At 49.6% G+C, this 19,831-nt stretch overlaps 1 protein-coding gene across 3 annotated transcripts in view; it reads right to left on the bottom strand.

The window, feature by feature from the left end:
• The window catches only part of LOC146869418 (E3 ubiquitin-protein ligase TRIM39-like), a 232,881-nt gene extending 215,915 nt beyond the window's left edge, over positions 1–16,966 (bottom strand). For all 3 annotated transcript variants that reach the window (XM_085599819.1, XM_085599817.1, XM_085599818.1), the window contains exons 1-2: positions 16,553–16,966; positions 10,360–10,455 (exon numbers count right to left, since the gene is read on the bottom strand). In XM_085599819.1, the coding sequence (XP_085455945.1) occupies positions 10,360–10,455; positions 16,553–16,966 (510 nt within the window). The remainder of the gene's footprint in view (positions 1–10,359; positions 10,456–16,552) is intronic.
• Positions 16,967–19,831: the final 2,865 nt, after the last annotated feature.

Raw genomic sequence — 19,831 nt, forward strand, 5'->3', positions numbered from 1 at the left:
TGCGCTTACGGTAAGCTTACCGTACGCGTACGGTGCCGTGCGCGAGCGCGATTCTGATTGGCTGTTAGATCTTAGTAAACATTCGAATCGGTCGAAACCAGGAAGCGGCGGCCGCCATTTTCTCTCTCGCACTCTGATGGGGGGAGGAAAAACAAAGGCAAAAAACATGTAAAGGGGCTGTTTTAAAAAAAAAATAATCCACACTTTCCCCAACCCGTGTGCAAAAGCTGCCCGAAGGGCACCTTTTGTGCATGGTTAACGTGAGCAACGGAACATTTAAAATATTACCTTTCACAACGAAGCGCATAATATGTCCATGTGCGGACGGTGCGCGAAGCGCATCGTGCGTACATGGCCCATCAAGCGTAACGTGGGCACGCGGTGCGTGTAGCGCACCGCGTGCCCACCGTCCGTGCACGGCACTAACTGCGTAAAGTGGACGCGCAGTGCGCGAAGCGCACCGCGTGCTCACTGTGCGCGCACAGTGCGCGCACGGAACAAACTGCGTTAAGTGGGCGCGCACGCCACGAACGGCGTAAAGTAACTTAGCATTTAAAAAACCGTACAAATTCACTGAAAAAACCATAGGTTTCACACACGTTATAGTTAGGAATTAGCATTTAAAAAACCTTGCAAATTCAGTGAAAAAACCATAGGTTTCACACATGCTATAGTTAGCTGGAGATTTTACTCATAAAAAACCAATGAAATTCTCCCGTTATAGTTAGTGCAGGCAACTATAACTCACGCGACCGCAATCCTCTGCTGATGACATATGTGTCTTTATGAAAAAAAAAAAATTGTAATATATGTATAGCTAAAATTTAATGGAAGAAGACATGGGCAAATAAGTGTCTAAATACAGTATTAGCATCAGCAGAGGATTGCGGTCGCGTGAGTTATAGTTGCCTGCACTAACTATAACGGGGGAATTTCATTGGTTTTTTATGAGTAAAATCTCCAGCTAACTATAGCATGTGTGAAACCTATGGTTTTTTCACTGAATATATATATATATATATATATATATATAATATGCTACTTACCAGTATGCATCTGTTCTTGGCATGTAGAGCTGCAGATCTATACACTGTGCATAGCTCGCCATCTGGTGTTGGGCCCGGATGTTTGCAGTTTGTTTTTCCACTTGGAAAGTCTTTGGAAGTCACGAGTTCGGTGACTCCTCCCTTGGTTCGTATTGCGCATGGTCTTCGGCTCCATCCTCAGATTGTTTTTCGCCAGCAGGGAAAGATGGAGCGTAGTGGTAACTGTAAAGAAACCCATGTGTGTTGTATCTAAATAAGATAAGGCTGGAACGGATACAGGTAGCCGGGGAGGTGGGTGGGCGTGTATAGATCTGCAGCTCTACATGCCAAGAACAGATGCATACTGGTAAGTAGCATATTCCGTTCGAGGCATACGAGCTGCAGATAATACACTGTGCATAGATTATATAGCAGTACCCAACCCTAGCGGCGACCACCGGTATCTGTTGCGGTAGTTTGGAACAGTGTTTTGAGTACAGCCTGGCCCACAGTAGCTTGTTGCTTGGTTTGCACGTCTACACAGTAATGTTTTGTGAAAGTGTGCGGTGTTGACCATGTGGCTGCTTTGCATATGTCATCTAGTGGTATGTTTCCTAGAAAATCCATAGAAGCCCCTATCTTTCTTGTAGAGTGGGCTTTAGGGGGAACCAATAGCGTTCGTTTTGCTTTGTGGTATGCATTTTACAATCCACCTAGCTATCCCTGATTTAGAAATAGGGTTGCCTTTATGTGGTGGAGAGAAGTAGACAAATAGCTGTTTGGTTTTCCTGAAAGGATGTGTGCGTTGGATGTAGTAAAGTAAAGCCCTTTTTACATCCAGTGTGTGTAACGCTCTTTCCGCAACAGTTTGAGGTTGTGAGAAAAAGACTGGTAATTCTACCGACTGGTTTAAATGGAATGGAGAAATTACTTTGGGTAGAAACTTTGGGTTGGTGCGGAGTACAACCTTGTTCTGATGCATTTGGAGAAAAGGTTCCTGTATAGTGAGTGCTTGTATTTCACTAACCCTTCTGAGGGAAGTGATGGCCACTAGAAAAGCGGTTTTCCATGTGAGAAATTGGAGCTCACATTTATGTAATGGTTCGAAAGAGGGTCCCATTAACCGTGTGAGAACTATATTCAAATTCCAGACCGGTGAGGGTGGTACTCTGGGTGGAATTACTCTTTTGAGGCCTTCCATGAAGGCCTTGATGGCAAGCACTCTGAAGAGTGATAGGTGCTGCCTGTTCTGTAAGTAAGCAGCAATGGCAGCGAGGTGTAACCTAATGGAAGTATATGCTAGGTTACACCTTTATAGGTGGAGTAGACATTTAAAGGATTGATTGTGTTGTTGTGGCAGTAAACAACAAATCTTTTCCACTTTGCAGCATAGCATGCCCTAGTAGTAGGGCGTCTAGCCTCCCTGATAATGTTCATGCAATCAGGGGGAAGGTTAAGGTATCCAAATTCTAGGACCTCAGGAGCCAGATCGCAAGGTTGAGCTGAGCTGGGTCCGGGTGCCTGATCTCTCCATGGTTCTGGGTTAGGAGCCATGGTGAGAGGTGTAGCTTTTGGTGTGGTACTACTGAGAGTTCCAGCAATGTGGTGGACCGCGGTTGTCTGGCCCATGTTGGAGCTACTAGGATCAGTGTTAGGGAATGCGGTTGTAGCTTTCGCACCAATAATGGAATTAGTGGGAGAGGTGGAAAAGCGTATGCAAATTTGTTTGACCAGTTCACCCATATCGCATTGCCTTTGGACAATGGGTGTGGATATCTGGTGGCGAAGCTTGGGCATTTTTTGTTTTCGTGGGTGGCGAATAGGCCTATGTGTGGATGCCCCCACTTCTGAAAGGGTGAAGGGTGAATGGGTGAAGAACTTGTGGGTGAAGTTCCCACTCGTCGATCTGCTGCGTCTGTCTGCTGAGCAGATCTGCCACGGTGTTTTGGACTCCTGGGACGTGTTGGGCCAGGAGAAAGAATTTTTGTGGAATTGCCCATCTCCATATGCTCTGTGCTAGCTGAGAGAGCTGTGGAGAGTGTGTGCCCCCCTGCTTTTGAATGTAGTACATGGCAGTCATGTGGTCTGTGCGAATGAGGACTGCCTTGCCTGAAATCTGCGTCTGGAAGGATTTTAGGGCGAGGAAGATTGCTAGTAACTCCAGATGGTTGATGTGGAGTAACTTCTGTTGTGGCGTCCATGTGCCCTGTGCTGTGAGATGTAACAGATGAGCTCCCCAGCCGGAGAGCGATGCGTCTGTTGTGAGGATTATCTGTGGGACCGGGACCAGGAACGGTCGACCTCTGGAAAGGTTTGTGGTGTTCCATCACTGCAGAGAGCGATGGGTGCGACCGTCTACCAACACCAGATCTGCCAGTTGTCCCTGGGCCTGGTTCCACTGGCACGCTAAGCACTCTTGGGAGTGGACGCATTTGGAGTCTTGCATGGGGCACTATGAAGATGCAAGAGGCCATCATCCCTATCAGTTGCATAAACACTCTTTCTGGGAGAGTGTTGAGATATGAATTTTTGACGCAGAGCCTGTATCTTTGCAATCCCGGCAGGATTGGGATAGGCTATGGCTTTTGAGGTGTCTATGGTGGCACCGAGGTATTGTTTTGTGTGTGATGGTACCAGGTGGGATTTTTGATGGTTCACCATGAACCCTAGCTGGTGGAGTAGTTGGACTGTAGCGGCGGTATGTTGCACACATGGTTCGTAGGACGTGGCTTTTATTAGCCAATCGTCTAGATACGGGAAGACGTGAATGTGCTGTCTTCTGAGGTGTGCAGCCACTACTGCTAGGCACTTGGTGAATACCCTTGGTGCTGTTGTAACCCCGAACGGGAGCACCTTGAACTGGTAGTGTTGCCCGTCCAACACAAATCTGAGTTACTTTCTGTGAGACTGGTGTACTGGAATATGAAAGTATGCGTCTTTCAAGTCCAGAGTGGTGAGAAAATCGTTCTGGGAGAGAAGTGGGAGAACCTGTTGAAGGGTTACCATGTGAAAATGGTCTGAATGTATGTAAGTGTTTAGAGGTCTGAGATCTAGGATAGGTCGTAAAGTCTCGTCTGTCTTTGGAATCAGAAAGTACAGGGACCCCTAAATTTTGGTGATTTATGGGGACCTGCTCTATGGCTCCTTTTTGCAGGAGGGAGGTCACCTCCTGTTTTAGCAGTGCAGTATGTTCTTGAGACATAGGGCGGTGCCTGGGTGGAATGTTTGGGGGGGGCAGATTTTAGTTCTAAGGAATACCCTGACTGAATAATTTGTGTCACCCATCTGTCTGAGGTGATTGTCTCCAAGACGTGAAGGAAATGTTGTATTCTGCCCCCGACCGGAGTGAAATGGTCTGGAGGGAGCCGGGGGAAAGTCATTGGGTAGCAGGTGTGGCAGAGCCTCTGCCCTTATTATTATTGCCTCTGTATCCGCCTCTTTTGATAACCCTTTGTGAAGGTAGATGGAGGGGATTTGTAGGACGTGGATGCACTATCCGAGGAGTAGCCTCTGCCCGTGCCTCGAAAGGAAGAGCGGCGAAAAGAGCGCCTAGGAGTGTGTGACTGTAGGGCTCCCATGGACTTCGCCGTGTCTGTATCTTTTTTCATCTTTGAGGGCTTCATCAACTTTTGGGCCAAATAGATGATCTTGGTCAAATGGGTGATTTAATATAGAGGCTTGTACCTCAGGTTTAAAACCTGAAACTCTGAGCCAGGCTTGGCGACGTAGAAGGACACTGGTGTTTATGGCCCTGGAGGCTGTATCTGCTGCATCTAGGGCACAGCGAATAGAGGTATTAGTAATTAGTTTTCCCTCTTGGATCAATTCATTGGCCCTGTTCTTATATTTTTCAGGGAGATGGTGCATGATGGTCTCCAACTCATCGTAATGTGCCCTGTCGTATCTGGCCAATAGCGCTTGCGTGTTGGCGATACGCCATATGTTGACGGCTTGTGACGCAGTGCACTTCCCCGACGCGTCTAGGAGCTTGGACTCTTTGTCAGGTGGTGGTGCTTCACCTGACGCCTGAGAATTGGAGCGTTTCCTAGCTGTAGATACCACTAGGGAATCCAAAGGTGCAGGGCCTTTAATATATGAAGGGTCTGTGGGGGCGGCTTTGTATTTCTTCTCTATACAGGGGTTTAGGACCCTGGCCCTGACTGGGTCTTTAAAGACCTCCGGTGCATGTTTAATCACCCCTTTTAACATAGGTAGGATGGCAGTAGACCTATGAGCATCGTCAAAGGTGTTTAGGAAAAAATCCTCCTCCACTGGGTCAGTGTGTAACTCCACCCCGTGGTAGTGTGCCGCCCTTTGTAATAGGTGGTGAAAACCCAAGGAATCTTCAGGTGGGGATGGCCTAGATGGGTAAAGGTCATCCTGTGGGACATCTGGGATGTCCGGATTATTATAGTCGTCCCATGGGTCTGGAGATCCAGTAGGGGTGGGATCTTGTGGCACATCTGCTGGATAATAAAATGGGTCTCCTAAGTCGTCTGGGACAGGAGACAAGGTTGGGGAACGATGAGGCGGGGTGGAGAGGGTAGAGGTGGGGAGGGTGGAGGAGGAGGGGAAGGCACTTTGAAAGGAGAGGTAGCAGTGTCTTTCCTCTTTGGAGGTGGAGGTGGAGCTGGTTTGTCCAAGTGTCTCTTTTTTGTAGACAATGTCAAATGTCCCGTTTTTGGATCCTTGGTGAGTGTCTTTTGGAGAGGATCCGGTGTAAAAAGTTCTTGCGACACTGGTTGTTCGGTCGGCGCCAAAGTTTTCGGGGCCGACGGCTTTTTAGGATTGTCCAAGCCGTGCTTCTTTGGGACCTCCGATTTTTTGGTTGGCGCCGGAGAAGGCTTCGGCACGGGAGTGTCGGTGCCAAGGGCCTTGAGATGTTTGGTCGGCACCGGCAGGACAGGTTTCGACACCGAAGGCTTTGGTACTGGGTTCGGTGTGGAGATGGAGGCGGATCTTTTCTTCGGTGCCGAAGGGTGTTTTTCGGTACCGATGGTAGGCTGGCTCGAGCCCGAGCTGCCGGAAGGCTTAATAGGCTTCTTTACCGGGCCCGAAGGTGGGGTGTGAGAAGCAGTATCCTTGGTCTTGCCTAGGCCCGAAGGCGAAGGTGTGACCGAAGCCTTTTTGGGTGTCGGTGTGGGTGTGGGAGGGGGTATTGTACTCACGACCCTCTGCGCCGGGGTGATGTCCTCCACCTCTGAATCGTCGGCCTCGGAAGCACTGACGAGGTAGTCGTCCTCCTCTTCGATGTTCTGCTGTCCCGGAGCGTCGACGTCGTCCCCGAAGATGTCGACTGGAGCGGAGGTCGAGGAGTGCGCCATATTGCGTCTAGCCGGTCGATCTCGAATAGTCTTTTTGGAGCGAAAAGACTTGCAGGCGGGACAGTCTCGAGCCTCGTGTTCAGGGGAGAGGCAGAGGTTGCACACCTCATGGAGATCGGTGTGGGGAAACTTGGACCCACATCGAGGGCACTTCTTGAAAGGAGTTCTTTCCATCAGCCGAGACCGGAGCCGGAATAGGCCCGAAGGCCGCCGTCGACGACTGGAATCAAAGAAGTGCCGAAGAGAAGGTGATTAAGATGATTTATTATTTGAAGGATCTCGATGAGCGAGGATTTTGCGTCGATCGGTGAACTGGAAAGTTCGGAATCGGAGCGCGAAGTATTACATCCGAGCCCGATGGCGGAAAAAAACAATCTGAGGATGGAGCCGAAGCCCATGCGCAATAGGAACCAAGGGAGGAGTCACCGAACTCGTGACTTCCAAAGCCTTTCCAAGAGGAAAAACAAACTGCAAACATCCGGGCCCAACACCAGATGGCGAGCTATGCACAGTGTATAATCTGCAGTTCATATGCCTCGAACATATATATATCGCCGATCAATGAGGTCGCAAACTATTCAAGTTGGTGGTTGTCTGTTTATTTAAATGGCACCAGCGAGAGCGCCCTGGTATCATCATCGGCTGTAACGAGGGGCTGAACGACACAGAATCGGGAAAGTGGAAGCCCATTTGGGAAGCAATGGAAAGTGCCTGCTACCATAGAAGTGGGGTCTAACATGGATGCATGAACAGACAATGAGTCATAAAAAACACCGTATTGGCAATACCATCATGGCGATACACGCGGCATCCATGCTGGCCGAAGAAAGCAAGAAAGAACTTACCCGGATTGCAGCTCCTCCATTGGCCACAGATTCACCAATAACAACGAAGGTGACGAAATTTAAGCAAATCAGAGACTGTGTCCCATTTTTAACACAATGAAAGCACTGAAGAAGGCTCAAATGCCGAAATGCATTTGCTGTGTATTGCGTTATTAAATAAGCGAATTACCCCGTGAGTGCTCCTTACTTGTGGACTAAGTTATTGTGTAATACGCGAGTCCTACCCTCGCGACTAAAGGATGCACCCGTTTCGGAGTTCAGCAGTGGCCTTGGTGGGAAACGTGTTAAGGATATATATATATATATTTGCACACAATCTTCCTGGCCAGGAAGAAAAACGGGCCGCACTCCCAAAGTATCAGTTTCAATCCGTTTTATTTCATTACATCAGGGCCGTAGCAGAGCTAGATCTACGCGTTTCGATGCCGCCTGGCACCTTGCTCACGATCGACTCGCTCTCTGACAAAGTCTCCACCCAGGCTGTATTACAGCTTGGGTGGAGAACATGGAAAGTCTGCCTGACTGTTTGTCCGACCAAACATTCATGAGCACTCAGATTGCCCACCACTCCTCCCACTGCTCTGCGAGCAGAGCAGCCCTACCCCGCAAAGCTGCAGCAGCACGAAAAATTAAAACAGCATTATCATTTTATTTTCCCTTTATTTACGCTGCTGAGAAGCAGTGGGGCGACGCTACTCCGCCTTAGCGGTGGAGCCACTACGGATGACTCTAGATTTTTTTTTTTAGTACAAACCTGAACAAGCACTCGAGAGGAATGAGTGATGGAGGCAAATTTAAACAGGCACTAACGATTACTGAGTAACGGGAACAGATTAATAAGTAGTTAGATTGTTTTTCAAATATCTTTATTGAGATTTTCATAAACATGAATAAGCGATGGGCAATAGAATGAACTCAACTGAATTTGAGTCATTACAAATCGATAGATATAAACAATCCCCATCATTTGCTTTGTCTTACGACTCGTCTGGTTCCTGAAATTAGAGATATAATAATGGTTCAATGACATATCATCGAAACCGCAAATGGCTTAAGTGACCTGTGGCTTGATGCCTACTGGCTGCTGAGATGAGCCCGCTGGCCTCTCCCGCCAACACCGTGAAAGCCTGGGAGTGAACACTGACCATCAGCTCTCAGTGGCAGGCCAGGAGTCCTCAGGAGCTCCCCCTATATGTACTATCGACAATGACTAACACGTGGTATTGTTACTTTATGACAATCGTCGAATAAAGCTTTCTTGACTTGGTATTGTTACTATTCATGGCTCACACTTGGACTATGCCATTTCCTTCATCTTATACTCTAATATTTGCTGAAGAAACTACAAGTTATCCACAATCCGGCAGCACATTAACTCTCCGGCCCATCTTGTTTTGCTCATGCCAGTCGTCTCATCCTTCAACCGCACTGGTTACCGGTTAAGCAAAGGAGAATGTTTAAATCTCTTGCATTGTGTACAGAACACGCTTTGAGCATGCTCTACCAATCGGCTTTTCATCCTCAAGCACAGGGTGGGTGGTTGCAGACTGCCATGTATTCCACCAAGCTCTGGCATGTCCTACCTGGTGGGATTGGACATGAGACATCCCTCCATAACTGCAGACCTCGTTCTTTCGTGAGGCTATGCCTTTTAACAAATAAGTTACCTCTTTGCTTCATTAGCCTGTTCATTCTTTCGTTTCTTGCTCACTTCATACAGCGCCAAAAGACCAATGGTGTTTGTGCGCTTTATAAATTAAGTGAACAGATCTTAATAGTGATGGGACAAGCCTGCGTAGTTGTGGAATGTCTTGACATATGGTGGGCATTCTGGTCATAATGCCATCCACAACGGTGTGCTGCTCGCATTGGCATATTGGCAGCAACTCCTGGCATATTGCTGTGAGGTGTTATTTAAACCATCCTTAATGTAATAATTGCACTAGCAGAGTATTGGCAATTCTTGCCATTTTTATTACATGATCACTGCTATCCATTGATACCCTCACAATTCATTCAACACCTCCAAAGCACTCACGGATTCAACTATCCATCCACCTAGAACTCACTGACTTTTCACATATTCAGGCACGGAGTTACTTATTCATACATTTGCTCCCATCCTACTAACTGCTGAAATATAATCACCGTTTCAGAATTCCGAAAGTCCCTGAAGACCTGGCTATTCAACGGAACCCTGCCGACGCATGGATACCCTCACTGATGACAAGAAGCGCTCTACAAATCTACTGATTGATTCACAGGTCACCACGTACATAAACTCGGTAATCAGTGAAGAATCATTTACATTTCTAAAACGGTCATACCTATTGGCATCGTCAAACTGTGTGAAGTATTTCTCTGACATCTGTTTCTACACTTCTGAATCTAGGGTCAGCTCCCATTTCTCTGATGCCTGGCTTTGATTGTTTAGATTCTAGGGGGACCACATGTGCAAACTCCTCAATAGAACTGAGATATTCATTTTGGTAAAAGTATTGATATTGGCACCCCTTTACTTCCTTCCACCAGAAACATACATTAACACAAAACAAGTTATAAAGCAACTAAAACTGTGTGTGGTAACACCATTCCAATGTTTTTATATGTTGGTGCGTCTCTGACATTTTCCTTCTTGTGACTAATGGGGGAACCCTGGTCTCTTACTTCTCTACCCTATTACTGTTTCCAGAAGTGCACACAGGATTCCTCTCACCTTCAGATCGGGCTTCCATGTTTACCTCACGTCTCATCTCAAGTTTTAACTGTCAGTAGCCCCCCCATGTCGCTCACCTCCAGCTCTGAGTGCCGGGGAGCTGCATTGCTTCTGGCCTCCAGATCTGACGGTCATGGTTTCCTTATCTCTCTCATCTCCATTTCTGAGGGTCTGGGGTGCCCTCACGTCGCTTACATCAGATGCGGACAATCAAGGGTCCCCAATGTCTCTCACCTCCTTCGACTGAACCACAGCGCCTCCAACGGACCAGCAGCTCTACCACCACCTCCCAGCGCCTTGAGACCCTTACAGATGAATAGTCGCACTTTACAAGCCAATGATAGGTTGATTGACTTCCACTTCTGACTGTCCAGTGGACCCCCTCTCCCTTGTTTCTTGCATCTCTGTTCACTTACTGTTCCCACTGACACAAGCAGCGCTCCACTCACCTCCAGATCTGACACGGTCCTCCTTTGTTCAGCGTCCCGCGTATGCAGGTTCTCCAGCTCCTTTTTCAGTCGCTCCACATGGCTGTGAAGGGTTTTCTGAAAGAACAGTTCACACATTAATTGAACAGGATAGCTACTGGATGTTGTTAAACAGAAGATGAGTCATTCATATTTATGTGCATCTGCTCCCCTCAATTAGACACCTTTGCTTTGTAAAGGCCGCAAATCGTGAAAGATGCAGATACTTTTTGTACAAAGGTCAGTGGTAATGCGTTGATCGAGTGCGAAAACGTCTGCACTTTTAAAGCCACGCTCTTCCAAGTTCTAACATCAGCCAGAGGTCAAAGTTCAGTAACCTTGTATTAGAACTTTGGACTCTGGGATTTTAGACTCCTTTTTCCGTCGAGCCTGGCGGCAGCGCGCATGAGCTGCTCGCTATGCGAGACTGCTGTGGTAGAGCCCACTCTCCTCCCATATTTTTCATTGGCTTGTGTCATTGTCTTTCGTAAATGTTGCCTTCAGATTTGTTAATAGGCTTGTTAGTCTCTACTTAGTACAGCCTGGTCTTCATTTGTAACCTCCCATGGCTACTTGGCCCCTTTACTTCGGTTGTTACACCGGACCCGTTATTTCGTCTGTAAGCACTATTTACTTAATTGAGTTTCTCTTACTGCAGGCCGGACATGTGCTGCTTCAGCTGAAACCGTGTGTACTTTAAGCAGCACGGCCAACCCGTAACACGGACACCAGACGTCAAACAATTTTACCCCGCATTAACTTGTGTGTTTCATACCCTCCCCCACCCCCGCCAAAGTAAACTGGATTTGGAAATGAAAGGCAAATTAAGTCGTGTGAATTCCAGGTAGCACAAAATCGTGTGCTAATGGGCTGAAGCGGATAACACCACATCTGTGTTACATGTGATCTGCACCAAGCCACCTGACGGGTGGTTTTCAAAAGCCTGTTGTATTAACACCACCAATACCAAAGAAATGAAAGAAATTTACATTTATAACGCGCACTAATACCTGGAGGTGTCTAGGCACGGCCAATACCACCACCAACAATACCAATACTGCCACCACCACCACCAATACCGCCGCCACCACCAATACCACCACGCCACCAATACCGCCACAATACCACCGCCACCGCCAATATCAATACCACTGCCACCAATACCACCACCTCAGCGCCTCTCGCTCTCTAGTAATAGCAGGAGCACTGTACGAGGCCGGAGCTGCAGCTGAGACCATCTCTCCCTCGCTCCATGCCTGCCATAAAGCACAGCATGGACTGCACCAGGAGGTGAAGCCAGGGCCCTACTACAGCTGGAGTGTTTTATTAGGCCAAAGATAGCAATGACATTACGCAATGCCACAATGCACATTCATATCACAGAGGGGGCATGAAATAGCCCCCCCGCTCTTCCTCCTGAGCCGCAACTGTGTAATCACAGAGCAAAAGGTATTGGAGGTCTTTGTTAGTGTTTATAGCTGTGATCATATGTAACTCTCACTTAACATTTTGTGTCTGTGTAATTTACAACACTTACACATCTTCAGGGCACTATTTATCACTACTTTGAAGACGTCGCAGGCCGGTCTCTTCCTCTGATATTTACAATCTAACAAGTGGTCGAGAAGGCCCTTTATTGCAATGCAATAGGTCTCGCATTTGCTATTAAGCTGTTAGTATTGTAAATGACAATGCCTTTTATTCAGGTTTTAAAACCCAAAACATAAATAAAAGGCATGGCCATTAACAATGCCAATAGCTCAAGCTCGAGTGAACGCGAGACCTATTGCTTTGCAAATGCTTTTTATAACCAGGAAGCCAAACCACAAGCCTCAGAATCCAAACCACTTCTGACAAATAATCCAGGAATGGCTGAAGCCAATCTTCATGGTATATGGACAGCAGTGACCTTTGGCACCGCATTTTCAAGGAAATCAGTCATGACCCTGCTCCCAATGGGAAGAGTCCAGGTCAAATTGCCAGGCCAGGTCCTCCCCGGACAAGAAGCAAGCATCCTGGGACCGGTTTCAGGGGCTCATCCCTCATCAGCCAGGCTAGCTTGAATGCGGTGGCGTGGTGAACGTGGGACCCTCGTCTGGGCATACCCAGCCCAATTAGGGCAACAAGTAACATGCTAGTCTGTGCAGTGCAGCCTAAACCTGTTGATGGTAAAGCCAACATCCAGAACCTGTTCAATGACCTGGAGGAGCACACCAAGCATCCCTCTGTAACAACATGTGACTATCATCCATGCCTGAGCTTGTTGCCATACAGCGGTGGTGGCAGCATATTGATGTTTGGAAATCCCTGGTCCTAAACAGACCTTTTTGTTTCAGGGTAGGTGTGTAAAGTTCCACTGAACTGTAACGCCACAACCATTGCCTGACACTCCGTGTGCTTGTCGACTGCATGTATGCATGTTGGATGTGTGGCAAATGTATGGTGGCAAGACTCATTAGGCGATGAGAGAGTTCTTGCTGGGACCAGTGATCCAATTTTGATTGCTCGTGGTTCAGCCTGGCACATGATGCGGAGTCGTTACAGCTTCTCAGTGGAAGTATATTGCCTGCATTTCATTGACTGGATGATGGAGAACCAGACAATGACGTGAGGGAGGATGCAGACAGGGCTACATTTGGAAATTCTACAATGACTTTAGCAAGGGATCATAGGGGAGAAGTTGTGAGCGGATTATGTTTAGAGATGAAGACATTTCTAGAGAAGGGCCATGTCTTTTGCTGTCCCCTGTTGCTACTTCAGGAGTTCTCTTGACTCCCAGGTGCAGAAACCTCATGCTTTATTGTGCCGATGAGGTGGCTACTCCGGCTTGGAGCCAGCATCATCACTGCCAGCTGTGAGCGTGATCACCCTGCACAAAGGCCTTGAAGCCAGAAGAAGACATCAGAAAGGAAACCACTTCAAAGTGGCTGCAAGATCGACAGAGGATCAACATTCAACATGGCAAAGACTATGAAAGGGGGGACCCAAACCACTCCACATTTTTCCAGTTCCAACTTCTTCTCGACCATGAAAGGGAGTGCTGTGTAGAGTACTCAAAGAGCTGCTGTGAGACCAGGGCTGGCATCTGCAGGACAGCCAGTCTCCCAGAGGTAAAGAGCCGTCATCTGAAGTCTGCACCAGTTGCTAGAGAAGATGTGCGTCTGTATGAGGGATGTCCTGGACCCAACATGTGGACCCTATCTAGGAGGAGAAGCACAGCTGTGTGGAACATCCAGAAGAATCGGACTGATGTTTGTGGGTATTCCCTCCGTGATTCATTAGGAAAGTATGTGAAGCAACATCTACTTTAAGTAGCAGTGTACCGCCTGGCATCTGCCTGGGCATCCAGACAATGCAGTGAAGACCAATAGAAGGAAGATACAGCTGCCAAGAAACAGACCACTGCTGGCACCAGGGTACAGTCTCTGACTCGCTTTGAGAGGCCAGACCTTGGCAGCGACCCTGCTCCAACTGCTGGAGGAATCTGCCGAACCGCAATAACACTGGACAGCGCTCTTCATGGACAGGTACCACAAGGCTAAGCTTGACTGAGAGACTGGGTCTTGCCTCAAAACTGCACACTGAATTTCAGCAAGAAGCCACCACAAATTCCTTAGCAGGATTGTAAATCTTCCACACCGAGTAGGCCCAAGAGCTTTACAATTGGTTGCAACAGAATTCCATATCTGTAGTGTTAAGTACTGTTGCATTATTAAAGTACTTCTTTTTTTACAAGTAAGTTGTTGCCCCCCTGAGAAGCCTGTGACTGCTCTCCCTTGCTACTCTGAGAGTCAAGTGCAGAAAGGGTGGCACATGGCCCAGTTTGCAGAGCCATAGTAGAACAAACCTCAGGCCAAAAGAGGCACCGTGACCCTGGCCACCATGGTTGTAGCCCAGTAATGCCCGTTGTCCTGTGGACCTCCAGAAGGGATCTAACACGTGGCAAGAGTTAAACCTGTATCAAAAAGCATGGCCTAGGATGGGACGGCTAGACAGCACTTCGCAAGACATGCCTCATCTCTCTGCCAATTGTGGAACACAGTGAGGAGTCTCTGGGTAAGGTTCATGTGAGCTTCCACTCGAGGCCAACTTCTGCCCTAGCATACACCTCTTGTACTCTTGGACAGCAGCAGGAGACTCAGGCCCCAGAGAGGAATGTGCTGCACGCCACTCATCTGTACATAGTTAATACACCCTGTGCTCTTGCATAGCTAGCAAAGAGGCCAACTACCATATGTGGTACCATTGGCAGTCCAGGCTTTTCGAGTGCATTGTGGGACCTGTAGTTTTGCTTCCAACATAGGAAAATTGGGTTAAAAATTCCCAATGTGCAAGGCGCACTTAGCTAAAAAACAAAAGTGGTAACACTGTCAAGCATGGCGCTGCTGTGTGTTAGATGGTTGGCGTGAGGGGTGGGACTGCAGTTTTGGGGGTTTATGAGGTGTTTCTAAGCCAGGCTTGCCCCTTTGTCTCCCCCAGATTACTGCTTCAGAGAGGCTGCTTTCTTCCCATATTTTGCCCCAGTGCTGCCCGCTGTGAGCAGCAGACGTTTACACAAAGGCTGTGACTAGAGGGCAGCCCGAGAAGGAGACTTCCAAACAACCCTAATTTGTTCTTGTTGCAGGTTCTTTGAGAGCAAGAAAGGGAGTGCCTGAAAGACTGAGTAACCAGAACCAGCGTCTGTCTTACAGCCTCCCAGAGGGGAGGGGGCAGCACCTGGAATCTGCATGTTCTGCCAGCGGGTCTGCGAGTGCCTGGCTGAGCAATGGAGGGAGTCTGCCTGGCCTTGCAAGAGGGGAGACTGTCCAGGGGGGGGCCCAGTGTGGGCCTGAGGAAGAGCCGGAGGACACCAGGAGAAGCCAGAAGAGCCCTGTGCTGCGGGGGTCTCCCGCTCGCTCTCTGCAGAGGCCTATGAACGCCTCAGTACATCCACCCAAGGGCCCCAGGCAGGCTGCACCCACCTCGCTGTGTGTGTCCACCCAGGCCAGGCCGCCTCTGGCTTGCAATATCAGCCCAGGTCGGGGTTACCGCCGCGTTAATGAGCACCGCTGTGCAATTTAAAGTGGTTTCTTTTTCCAAAAGACAAACACTGGGTCAGACAATACGTTGTTGTGTCTCTTGGGTTCTGTTGAGTCTGAACCCTTGTCTCCAACTACCCCCTGGGTGACCCATCTCTGCCCTGCGACCCCTTGAATAGGGGGGCGTCTGGTACCCTTATGTTTGGTACGTGTTTGCTTTGGAATTCACAGAACAGGTGCCTGACACCGGTCTAGTCTCTCGCAGTTTTCGGGGTGTACAGCTCCTTCCACAGCACAGAGGGGGCGCGTCTCTAGCAGGCGGTCTGCAGGGCTCAGCATCAAAATCTATTTTCCGTTTCTCGAGAGGATGCGGGTTCTCTCTTCCTCGCCCCTCAAACACGCACCAGCTTTGTTTTCGATACATTTACAGAATGGAAACTAATAGTACCACATGTGAATCCAACAAAATAGATTTTTGTGGCAGTTCCCTCAAAGTTTTTCAATGGTCTGCCCCGCTCCTCTGCTCTTTCCTGCAGCGACCGAAACAGAAACGTTTAACAGGAGGCGGACTTTACACCTGAGCTAAAGGTTTGTGAACCCGATGCCATGGGATGCCAGTGGGGCACACCTCTGTACCAGACCGGTGACATACACAGCCTGTACTCTTGTTCAGCCTTCGGAATGGGAAGCGCCGAGATCGAGACATTTCACATACATAGCGTGTCCTCTTGGGCGGACTCTGGATTAAGGAGCACACAGACAGACCCGACTCCTGTCACAAACAGGAGACAAATGCACCCTGTGCTCTTGGGCAGCCTGTGGAATGGGAGAAGCCACCTCACCCCTTGCACAAACATGTAACAAACACCTGGTGCTCCTGGGCAGCCTGTGCAATAGGGAGCACACACAGGAGCCCTGTCTTTTCAGAAATCTGAGACATTTAAACCTTGTGCTCCGAGGCAGCCTGTGGAATGGGGCACACACGAGACCCCCAGTCCCATCACAAAGCTGGGGCTTACACAGTCTGTAGTCCTGGTACAGCCGATGGAATGAGGAGGAAGGAAGGGGCCCCAGCCGGTCGCACTTCGGTGGCAGATACACCTGCACAACCTCTGAATGGGGGTCGTTCGGCGAGTTCCTACCTGCAGTAAACTCACCTTGTACTCCTGGGCAGCTTCCAGGATGGGGAGCACCGTGTGAGGCTTATGGTCACGTGACATGCTGCACACGACACAGATGGGTTTCAGGTCATCTTCACAGAACAGTTTCAGTTTCTCTTCGTGTTCTCTGCACAGGTTCTCTTCCCGGGGGCTCGCACTTGGGGGGTGAAGCTGTTTCAAGAGCTCCACCATGTTTCCCAAATGTCTGATGGGCCTCAAGGTTTTGTTATTAGAGGTGTCTCTGCACTGGGGACAGGGGAAGTCTGTCTGCAGCCCCTCCCAGCACCGAGTGATACAGGACAGACAGAAGGCATGTCCACACTCCACGGACACGGGGTCTGTGAAATACTCCAGACATATGGAGCACGTGGCCTCCTCCTTCAGGCTCCGGAGCTGTTTTTCTGCAGCCATGATCCTGCAGAGGGGGGAAAGCGGAGTTCAGTTAAGTTTCTAACAGGGTGTAAAGTGGGTGGTTCCGTTCCCGCTTCCTTATAAACCCCACAGCACCTTTGTCCTTTAACTGACTGTTGACTCCGCAGGTGGAGCTCGGCTGGGAGGGAGTGTCTGCAGCTGAGGGGGGAAGGGAACCTTCTGAGCTGGGAGTGTCTGCAGCTGAGGTGGGACAGGAACCTTCTGAGCTGGGAGTGTCTGCAGCTGAGGGGGGAAGGGAACCTTCTGAGCTGGGAGTGTCTGCAGCTGAGGTGGGAAGGGAACCTTCTGAGCTGGGAGTGTCTGCAGCTGAGGGGGGAAGGGAACCTTCTGAGCTGGGAGTGTCTGCAGCTGAGGGGGGAAGGGAACCTTCTGAGCTGGGAGTGTCTGCAGCTGAGGTGGGACAGGAACCTTCTGAGCTGGGAGTGTCTGCAGCTGAGGTGGGACAGGAACCTTCTGAGCTGGGAGTGTCTGCAGCTGTGGTGGGAAGGGAACCTTCTGAGCTGGGAGTGTCTGCAGCTGAGGGGGGAAGGGAACCTTCTGAGCTGGGAGTGTCTGCAGCTGAGGTGGGACAGGAACCTTCTGAGCTGGGAGTGTCTGCAGCTGAGGTGGGACAGGAACCTTCTGAGCTGGGAGTGTCTGCAGCTGAGGTGGGACGGGAACCTTCTGAGCTGGGAGTGTCTGCAGCTGTGGTGGGAAGGGAACCTTCTGAGCTGGGAGTGTCTGCAGCTGAGGGGGGAAGGGAACCTTCTGAGCTGGGAGTGTCTGCAGCTGAGGTGGGACAGGAACCTTCTGAGCTGGGAGTGTCTGCAGCTGAGGTGGGACAGGAACCTTCTGAGCTGGGAGTGTCTGCAGCTGAGGTGGGACAGGAACCTTCTGAGCTGGGAGTGTCTGCAGCTGAGGTGGGACAGGAACCTTCTGAGCTAGGAGTGTCTGCAGCTGAGGGGGGAAGGGAACCTTCTGAGCTGGGAGTGTCTGCAGCTGAGGTGGGACAGGAACCTTCTGAGCTGGGAGTGTCTGCAGCTGAGGGGGGAAGGGAACCTTCTGAGCTGGGCCTGGGAGTGTCTGCAGCGGAGGTGGGAAGGGAACCTTCTGAGCTGGGACTGGGAGTGTCTGCAGCGGAGGTGGGAAGGGAACCTTCTGAGCTGGGAGTGTCTGCAGCTGAGGGGGGAAGGGAACCTTCTGAGCTGGGAGTGTCTGCAGCTGAGGTGGGACAGGAACCTTCTGAGCTGGGAGTGTCTGCAGCTGAGGTGGGACAGGAACCTTTTGAGCTGGGAGTGTCTGCAGCTGAGGTGGGACGGGAACCTTCTGAGCTGGGAGTGTCTGCAGCTGAGGTGGGAAGGGAACCTTCTGAGCTGGGAGTGTCTGCAGCTGAGGGGGGAAGGGAACCTTCTGAGCTGGGAGTGTCTGCAGCTGAGGGGGGAAGGGAACCTTCTGAGCTGGGAGTGTCTGCAGCTGAGGGGGGAAGGGAACCTTCTGAGCTGGGAGTGTCTGCAGCTGAGGTGGGACAGGAACCTTCTGAGCTGGGAGTGTCTGCAGCTGAGGTGGGACAGGAACCTTCTGAGCTGGGAGTGTCTGCAGCTGAGGTGGGACAGGAACCTTTTGAGCTGGGAGTGTCTGCAGCTGAGGTGGGACGGGAACCTTCTGAGCTGGGAGTGTCTGCAGCTGAGGGGGGAAGGGAACCTTCTGAGCTGGGAGTGTCTGCAGCTGAGGTGGGAAGGGAACCTTCTGAGCTGGGAGTGTCTGCTGCGGAGGTGGGAAGGGAACCTTCTGAGCTGGGAGTGTCTGCAGCTGAGGTGGGAAGGGTACCTTCTGAGCTGGGAAGGTCTGTGCGGCGAGTTTCCTCGGATCTGTGTGCACTGTGTGCAGTTATATCTGTCTCTAAGTCCAGGCTGCCCTCTGAGCTCGGCTCCCCCCAGCCCCACCTCCTTACATGCTCGGGGCTCACCCAGAGTGTTAAATTCAGAGTCAAAGACACAAGTCATGAGGTGCCCCCACAATATCCCCCACTCCCTCATCAAGCTGCGTTTTGGATGCTGACATTTGTTCTCCGTCAGTTATAACAAGCATTGGAAAAGACAACGGTTCGCACTATTTTAGGAATACCTACAGTAGTATTTGCAAGCCACCACCTGAGCTGTATTCGCATCTGACGCATGTAATGACACCAGAGGACCGGAAGTGGGGATCTCCAAGTTTCAGACACTCGGAAGCCCCTCCCAGTCACACTGTCAGAAAGCTCAGGTCTTCGCTACGATGCAAGGGCCTTTCCCACCCATAAGAACAAGCACTGGAAATGCAATGGGTCTTGCATTTGTTTGAGTTAGAGGTATTGGCATTGTGAATGGCAAAGTCTTTTACCTATGTGTATGTATGTGGCGTGTAGTGGAATTATGTGGATTAGATTGGATTAGTTAGTTTGGGAATAAAAAATTAGCTAGCATTCGCGCCAAGAATTTTCAATTCTATTAACGACACAGAGGCGAGGATTATGCTTCTCTTTCTATTTATTGCTACTCACAGCAGCCAATGAAAACTTTTCTTATGTAAAACAAACTACATTTCCCATGATGCATATACCACATCACTTCCTGCAGGGCCCCATAAGAGCCAGTAACACCGGAACTAGTCCTCTTTCTTTGCTCCGAACAAAAGTCCAATAAGTAATAAAGTTCAACAACAGCTTCCAACGTGGAAGAACACCAGACCAGCAGGGAAGAACGTCAATCTGCACACCGGATTAATCCATCTTCTTGTCAGATCCTGAAAAAAACAGAGATAAAACAACCCGTAACTTCTGTATAATCAGAATATATACAACGGGTGGGCAAAAAATTACATTACAGT

This window comes from Triturus cristatus, chromosome 1_1, assembly GCF_964204655.1.
Source record: "Triturus cristatus chromosome 1_1, aTriCri1.1, whole genome shotgun sequence".
NCBI lineage: Eukaryota > Metazoa > Chordata > Amphibia > Caudata > Salamandridae > Triturus > Triturus cristatus.